General features: G+C 42.7%; 1 protein-coding gene across 1 annotated transcript; it reads right to left on the reverse strand.

The window, feature by feature from the left end:
• Window positions 1-1018: 1018 nt before the first annotated feature.
• lztfl1 (leucine zipper transcription factor-like 1) lies at window positions 1019-6161 on the reverse strand. Its single transcript, XM_086150319.1, has 10 exons — window positions 5901-6161; window positions 5535-5659; window positions 5228-5422; window positions 3587-3644; window positions 3282-3353; window positions 3142-3207; window positions 2991-3068; window positions 2603-2779; window positions 2409-2512; window positions 1019-2216 (listed from the first exon to the last, which is right to left on the reverse strand). Exons 1-10 carry the CDS (start codon window positions 5901-5903, stop codon window positions 2198-2200), a joined length of 897 nt encoding a protein of 298 aa, XP_086006445.1. The 5' UTR covers window positions 5904-6161; the 3' UTR covers window positions 1019-2197.
• Between the last annotated feature and the right edge of the window lie 2770 nt (window positions 6162-8931).

Here is an 8931-nt window from a genome sequence, read left to right on the forward strand (position 1 = left end):
CACATCCCAGCCTGGAGAAATTGGGCAACTCGGAGCATTAAATAAGATTTTGACGGGCTATACTGATGTAATGTCTGCAGATGGATATGTTTATATATATATGAATATATATGTGTGTGTGTGTTTGTGGCACTAACTACTGGATGTCCAACTTTATAAGCCTGCCTGCCATATCTATCTATCTATCTATCTATCTATCTATCTATCTATCTATCTATCTGTCATCCATACGTCACTGGAGGCAAGTTATGGCATACAGTCGGGGGTCTCTCTCCGACATGCTTCTTCAGTTCTCTGGAATATTTCATGTAAGGCACTTTGTTAAAGAGGCGTTTTAGATAGAAGGGTGATATCCAGGGACCCGGGAGATATCTATCAGTGACAGATTGGAGCTAACTCGGCTCTGAGGGAAAGGAAACGCCACCTCCTCCGTGGTAGCATGCCGTGATTTATGGAGAACACCGGTGGACAACTGTTTCTCCCTGGACCGCTGTCCGATCAATCACGACCCTCTGCAGGGAGGCCCTCTCACACACTGGCGACTCTCCCTCCTTTACCCCGCCATCAGACTTGATGGCTTGATTGAAAAAAGATTATTTCAGCCGTATGAACTTTCTTTTCAACGGAAGAGCTTTGCTGAAAAAGAGGAAGCGCCGGAAAGATGATAAAGCGGTTTGGTGGCCATGAGACCTTCCTGATGAGTGAGTGGATGTTCATCATCGCTTTTCTGACTGACGCACCATCTTTCGGACACTCCATATCGGACTCAAAAAACAAACATGCAGATGATTTCATTTTCAACAGAATCAATGAGGAAATGGTACCTTTTCAGACAAAACAAGCGGGTTGTGGGTCCCGCCTTTCTAAGAACTCCGTTCATAAACAGCACAAAGGTCATAATGAATGATTAAAGTTGTATCCCAAATAAATAAACACTGCATGAATGCAATAAATGATGATATAATTGCACACTTAAAATAACATGGAATGATAACAGACTATACAAATTACATTCTCATTTGAAATGACCAGCTTTATTTGGAAACAGCGTTTTGAACCCCTTTTCTTTGCACAACACAAACAAATGCACGGCTACTGTGATATAGGTTAGATGTGTCATACTCACTCTACAAGAGCATAATGTCATGAACATCACGTCTATATTAATACAAAACGTGCACGGTTATATTCTCCGGACAAAAATATACTATGCTTTTTGTGTGTGGGCGCCGGGAGAGTTGTCAAAAGACAACGGTCCGTGTCATTAAGTCAACATGAACGCAATCCTGTCTCTTCTTTTTTTAATATTTTCAATGATCCGAATTTCACAGAAAGTCATATCACCGAAAATACTTTTGTAAAATCATGGAGTGTCTCTGTAATAAATTAAAGAGAACGGACGTTCAATGTCTGATTCAAATTAGTCTACTGAAACAAAAGTCCAAAGCAATGACGGCGATGGATATCGAGAACCCGTTAAAAAGCAAAAGGGATTAGTAATGCAGCTGATTATTAAACAAGCCGGTGCTGAGAAGCTAAACGTCAGGCAGCCGGTGACTGTCACTCCAGCGAATGGACAAGGCCTCTGAAAGCGGGGACGTGATGGTCGTTGCATAGAGCACAGAGGGAAGTCAGAAAGCTACGGCCGGCCTCTCGATCGTATCCCCGAGCCGGGTCCGGAGCCCCTCGAGGTTCTAGTCAAAACGGCGATTCAAGGCATTTCTTGAGGTTTCTTGTGTGGAACTCACAAGCCTGCCCTTCCACAAACCTTCACGTCGTTACAGTAATAAAGCAAACATTGTCTCGTGCTAAATCAGAAGGGGCCTAATAATGTCAAGCAAAAAAAAAAAATCAAAACGTTAAAATGGGGAATTGATCCCTTCGACAGCGGACCGCAGCCCGAGGCACTGGGGCCGTATGCTGGCGGCTCCAAAAAGAAGAAGCAGCTCCTCTCCTGCGGGTGTGTATTTCTATTTGTGTTTTAAACCAACATCCTCGTCTCCTTAAGCCTATCCTTTGTTCAACTACAGAGGATGAAAGATAAAGCATGAATAAGCGAAATGTCACGGGGAGGGGCTTTGTCAGTATTTCACTCCTGTTTGTTTTAAAGTCAGTATCAAAACGCGTGGGCGCAGTTTCTTGAGTTTATGTCCTGTCCTGTCCTACCACTTGTCCGAACAGCTCCGTCGGGAGGAAATCATTCATTGGGCTCGTATCTGGAATAGAGGGACAAACCTGACATTAGATCTTTAGAGGAGAAGCGTGAAGGAGTGCTGCCAGTGTGTGAGGCGTCTCGCTCTCTGCTCCTGCAATGTCACACACCGGCAGGTTTAGGATAGTCAGTTGTGTTTGGCGGCCACCCTAGGCAGCCTCCGCTCCCTCAGACGTGTCTGGTGAAAGCCGCTCACCTCTGCAGCCGCTTCCTTATTTCTTTGATCTGCTCGTTCTTCTTGGTTAGGATCTCCTTCATGTTGCGGTAGGCGGCAGTTTGCTGGAACTTCTTATCCAACTCCTGAAAACACACGCGTCCTGATGAGCTGCGAAAATAAATCCACAAATATTCTCTTTTCACATTTTGCAGGTTTGAAGAGCTGTCGCCAACCTTCTCCGCCAAGGCGAGCTGCTCCTGCACACGCAGAAGCTCATGTTTGGCAGAGATCAAGTGCTCTTGTAAGTCTTTCTGGGAGGCGGCGTTGATGTTCAGGGACCTCTGGTAGTCCTCCTTCAGGGCTGCAACCGTGTCCTCCAGGCTGCTGATCTCCTGAGAGTGGGCAGTGAGCTGAGAGGGGGACAAACAACGCATCACTGTAAGACCCAGTTTTCGGTAGTTCCCCTCTATTCATAGTCGATGGGACGAAAGCATCAATTTCACAAGCTGGAGACTAACCGTTCCAGCTGCGAGTTGTCTACGGCAAACATATAAATGCAATTGTGAAGGAAAATGGATGAGAAGGACACAACCAGGAAGATACGGAGGAGATTGACCGTACCTGCTGTTCACTTTGCACTTTCTGGATGTCTTTCAGAGCTCTCTCTGCCCTTGTTTTATCGTCTAACGCATTCATGGCCTGTGTGAAAGAACACGTCACTCAACTCGCAAAGAGAAAAGACTACAAATGCTTCAAAGGTTTGCCTTTGTACCTGGGATTCCAGCGTGCGCAGCCTCCCTTTCAGCTTGTCGTTTTCCTCCTGCAATCTCGCGATCTCCTAAAACGTAACTCATTATTTTTAGCACACGGTTACGGACGACGTCCACAGTAAACTGATGATCGTCTCTTTACCTTGTTGAGAAGTTCTGACACTCCGCCTTCGTTCAGTGGCGCCAGCTTGGGCTTGCTTGATTCTTGGTTCATCTAGGAAAAAGTGGGCACCATCTTTTATGTCTTCAAGTGAAGAAATTCAAGTCCAGTTGCCACAACAAGATTTCAACAAGAGTGGACAACAAAAGTAATGACTTTTATGGAGTCAGACTGATGAGGCTTTTGAAATGCATTGTGTAGGTTTTCATACAAATAAAACTGGTTTCATTATTAAAAGTCTGGTTCTGGTAAAAAAAAGCAAGAGGTTAGCTATGCTTAACGCTCACCTTATCACTGGATTTAAAGTCCGTCTTTTCAAATTCAGCAACTTGCTCTAGCAGTTCCCTGCGCAAGACAGGGGAAAAGAGGATAATAAAGAATAACAGGGCTGAAATGAAACATGAAACCTTGTGAACAGACAACTTTGCATGGAAGAGAAATCCTCTGTTTACAAAAAAAGGAATGTCAGTAGAGTTAGTGTATTGTGTTCGGTGTGGAGGAAAACTGATCTGATAATCTGCCTCAAAAAAAGACGCAACTTCCAGCTGGCTTTTTCCTCATGATGATAAAAATATGCTATCTCGTGGTTAAAGAAATTTGGAGGTTAAACTAAGCCCCAATGTAGGCAGTTTAACTTTTCACCTGTGATCTATTCTTGTGGTGAACAGAAAAGCTCCCTGCAGAGCCCAACTGTGGTTTTAGACAGCATCTACACACACGTAGACTGGGGCGTATCTTCTAACTTTAGATACCAAATTTGTCACGTAGTACTGCAAAAATACACACCAGGGTATGACACCCACCCATGTGTACTCATAAAAAGAGCATAAACATTTTAACACTGCAGCAAAGGTCATCTGAGGTTTACCAAAATATAAGTACAAATACTCTAAACTTTGTATGTGTACAAAATACTTCCCTGTGACAAATGCGTGCAGCTATGTTACCTTGTACAGCCTTTAAACAGCTTTGTATCTTACATGGCCCTAAAGTCCTGCCTCCTCGGTCCATCAGTCAAAAAGTCAATGTTGTTGTCCTTGAAAATATCAATTTCCTCCTCCTTTCCCCTGAATCAGCAAATATTAAAAATTAAATTTAAACTCAGAGGGCGCATCAGGATTTAGTGGATTACCTCAGCTATCCCAAAACCTACAAAACTACCTACACTGCTCTGTTGCTGCTTCTTTACAGAGGTTATAGCACTTCTGAGATATTTGCACTTGGAACAAATACACCATAAATGTAATATAGAAATAGACTTTTGAACGGTCGATGTTTTTTTCTTTTGAGGGACACAAACACTCAATTACACCGTGGTGAACGGGGAAATAAGGAGCAGATCTATGAGCACATGAAGCTGCTTCAGATAAAATACATGATCATTATTTATTACCTTCACATATTTAACAGACCAAACCATCGTTGAGGTTCAATAGCACTAAAAATGATTCAATTTGAATTAGCAATGTTGCCTGATGTTAACATGAGAAAAGTGAGTCAGTTGTAACTGAGAATACATTGAAATTTAAATTCCATGACAGAGTATTTTTTCATGCGGGGAGGCTATGGCTCAGTTGGTAGAGCGGGCATCCCTCCTATCAGAAGGTGGGCAGTTTGATTCCCGACTCCTCCTATCTGCAAGACACTTAACCAACCCCAAGTTGCTCCCAATTATATAGTTAGCACCTTGCATGGCACCTCTGTTGCTGTCTATGTGTGAATGGGTGAATGTCCTCCGCAAGGTGTGAGCATGCTCTTTAAGTGGAGACCTTTCACATGGACCTTTTATCAACTGAGACACTGTAAAGTGGAGCAATACTGCATGGACAATATGTTCTTCATCTAGAAATTGGCTTCTTCACCTTTATCGAAGAAAAAACCTGTTGATGTAGATATTGAGGGGGTCTGCTGTTGTCCTCCCTGCTCACCTGTTTTCCAGCTCTGAGATATCGGTCTGCAGTCGGAGGTAAAACTTTTCGGCCTGGTAGAAGAGCTGCCGGAGTAGCAGGACATTGGTGTGTGCCGTGTTGATGAGCTCCATCTCCACCTCGCCCCGTACCACTGCCTGCAGCCCGTCCAGCATCTCCCTCACCTCATCCACGGTGAAGGTCTCCTCCACCAACCTTTAAGTAGAAAAACATACATGCAGTTCATCCTTGCAAAAAAAAAAAAACACCAACGTGCTCCTCTCATAGCCCAACTGTGATGAATGCTGGGACAGGCTGGATCGGCCACCTGCTCTCTTTGAGTTCTTCAAAGCACGAATCCACGGTCTTCAGTCTCAATACCCGTTTGGATCGAGCGAATCTCATGTAACTGATGACCTCGTTCTGGTGATGATCGTTACAGCCAAGCTCAGCCTTCAGGGAGAGAAAAGAGCCACGATTACATGAGGGGCTAAGTTAAGGAAGATTTGCTAGTATGTAACAGGGCCTGCACATGCCAACTTTCATCACTGTCATGTTTGCAAACCGTCTAGCATTACTTACGTCCAGTCAAACAATACGTTGAGCAAACTACGCTGGTGTCGAATGTTTGGGATGTTAAAAAGTGTCCGTGCTGCCAAGATAAAGGAGAAATAGATCGGCTAATGTTACTCACCATGGTGGCTGCGGGGCTAACGTTTGCGGTACTGAGCTAGCTAGACTGCAGACCGAACCGACGAACCCCAACGGTCGTTTCGGCCTCTTTTCTGGGCCGTGGAGAGGAATAAGAGTAAAATTCCCGTTATCTGTTAAAGTCAGAAGTTATTGAAAACTATTCTGCTTACAAAGAAAAACAAAACGATTGGAGGGGTGAACTCGGGCAGCACCGTTGCGGTAAGATTATCTGACAGATTGGTTAGCTTAGCAATGCGGCTAGTGTTTGCCGTGTGGTGCCTTGGTAACGGAGCGAAGCGTCATTGCCTTGGTTACCGGTGGTGCGTTCAGGGACGCTACGGATCACCTGGGACAACGCAGGTTCGAGTTCTTTCTCGTCTGAAGTTTGCTTGTTCGTTACCGTTTTGTATATTTAATGCAACGAACGTGTAAACCGCGGGTTTTTAAATCTTTATTTGGATTCATCTTTTTTTGTGGGTTATTCTCGGAACAGGAATTCATACTTTTTTTGCTCGTTCTCCACAGCCAATCGCATGCCTCCATCTTGCCCACAGCCAATCACGTGCCTCCATATAACCCTTTTCTCTCACTCAACTAACTTCTTATCTTCTTTCCCTCCATTCATAAACATCCCTTTCTGGTCCTCCTCTGGACCTCCTTCCTGGCTGTTCCAACCTCAGCATCCTCCTCCCCAGATCTCTACCATCCCTCACCTGTCCATGTCCAAAGAATCTCAGTCTGACTTTATCTCCAGAACATCTACCATGTGCTGTCCCTGTGATAGACGCTTACCCGATCCTCTCCATCCTCCTCACTTCAACCTCCATATCTTCATCTCTTTTCTACAGTTTTCTCCCACCCATTCCTGCCCTTGTTTCTCCACATCTTTTCCATTGCTCCAGTCTGTTGACCTTAAAATCCTCCACCTTCGTCATTTCCACTCCCCTGTAAACCTCACCATTCCACTCAGGTTCCTCTCATTCACACATGTGCAGGGCGGTCTCAGAAAATTAGAATATTGTGACAACGTTCTTTATCTTCTGTAATGCAATTAAAAACACAAAAATTACTTTTTTTATGATATTGTAATATTTTGAGATATGATTTTTCTTAAGATGTAAGCCATACTCAGCAATATTAAAATAATGAAAGGCTTGCAATATTTCAGTTGATTTGTAATGAATCCAGAATGTATGAAATTTTTGTTTTTGTAATGCATTACAGAAGATAAAGAACTTTATCACAATATTCTAATTTTCTGAACCAGTCCTGTATGTTGTCTTGCAAGAAATGGAACTATGTGATGTAAAAAAATGTTGGATAGTGCCATTTACGCCTTGAGGTTGCAGTGGTCTTGCTTGGTAGACTGATAAAGTGAAAATGAAAATCAAATACGTAAGATGTTTACAAAAGTATCAGTCTACAATTAGGTTTGTTGTTGAAGTGTTATATAATCAATTATAATGCTGTATTATGGAAGATCCCAAATTATGGAAGCATATAATGATCATAATTCATAAATAAAAATGTTCCCATACTGTATGAGGATCCAATCCTACTATTTCTCACTTTTCAGCTTCATTATCCCTTAAATTCATCAGTACATGTGTGCAGTCAGCTTAAAATATGAAAGCAAGTAATACATCGCAAACCACAAAATTACTTTTTTTTAAGAATACCAATAATAATAATAAAATACATGTTCTATTCTATTTTATTTTCAGGATTTAAGTGACACCTTTGTGTGTTTATATTACATCCACTGCCACTGTTATTGTCCTCAGTGTCCAGCGGTAGATGGCGGCATCCGCCTGCATTTCAAAGTGTTTAATTGTTACTTTGAAACGTCTTAAATTTCAAACATGGACATGGAACCTGAGGGTCAAGGTGACACGGTGCAATACTTCTGACTGACTTCTTTATGATTTCTATGTTTACCTTTCTTTCCTCCTTCACCATTTCATCGTGGATAATCAGGTCAAACTCACTTGACCTCAAGTGAGAGCAAAAAAACTTTCAGTTTTTTTTGTTTCCATGCAACATCTTATCCTCTGTTGTCGAAATCCGAAGGAAAGCACTTTCAGTTTTTTAAGGAGGAGCTGAAGAAAAAAGGAGAAACTCCCCCCACTCATATCTCTTTAGCTATAATTCAATTAGACTAACGGGCAGCGCATGGTTAGTCACCAAATCAGATGCCTTATAACGTGACCGCTCTGTGCTGTCCCGCTCGACTTCACCGTGCATCATCAGTCAGTAAGAGCGGTCAAGATGTTTCCCCTTTACCTTCAGTCACGGTGAGTCACTTCTAATTTTTGGATCATGGTATAGAAACCACTCATTTGAAAGCATATCAGAAGGATTTTCAGGGTGTATAAAAACATCTAATGGTCCTATATATAAATATTTATCTCTTCGAAAAGTTGCCATGAACTGCAGCTCACACAGGCTTGACCTGCGACAAATGTTTGTATTTTGATGCAGTACAACGGGTTCCTGATGTACTTCAGTTGACTGTTGGGTAAATTACATTACAATTCTGGGGTTTAAAAGGGGAAAAAATGACAGCATGCAAAAATAGTCCACCGAGCTGTGAGGAATCCGTTATAGGAACAAAGGTCTCTCGGTTTACTGGGGTTGACTTTATGGATTTCAGTTAACTGTTGTCTGCAGACATGTCAACTCTTTATGAGAGCATTTGCCCTAAGTGGTTGGTCTTGGTCAATTTTACCACAAAAGGCATGGCGTATACACTGACTTAACTCTCAAATCCCCTTTTGCATGTGTCCAGGTTCATTGTTATCAAGATCCACAATGGTAAAAACGTGGATTAAATTAATTTGAGTGTGCAGAAGAGCTGCTGCGTTGGAACATCATCGTCCCTAGGTGGCACGATAGTCTTTTTATCCGTTCAATCTCGGTTTACTTCGGTGGTTTGACGGATCTTTGCAACTTTTAGTCAGATGTCAAGAGGCAATAAGAGGAGTGTCATTACGTGCGACTATTACCGCTCATGCGCCGTTGCAGAACCACTT

Source organism: Fistularia commersonii, chromosome 8 (genome assembly GCF_037954325.1).
Source record: "Fistularia commersonii isolate RoL2024-O1a breed Wild chromosome 8, RoL_Fcom_v1.0, whole genome shotgun sequence".
NCBI lineage: Eukaryota > Metazoa > Chordata > Actinopteri > Syngnathiformes > Fistulariidae > Fistularia > Fistularia commersonii.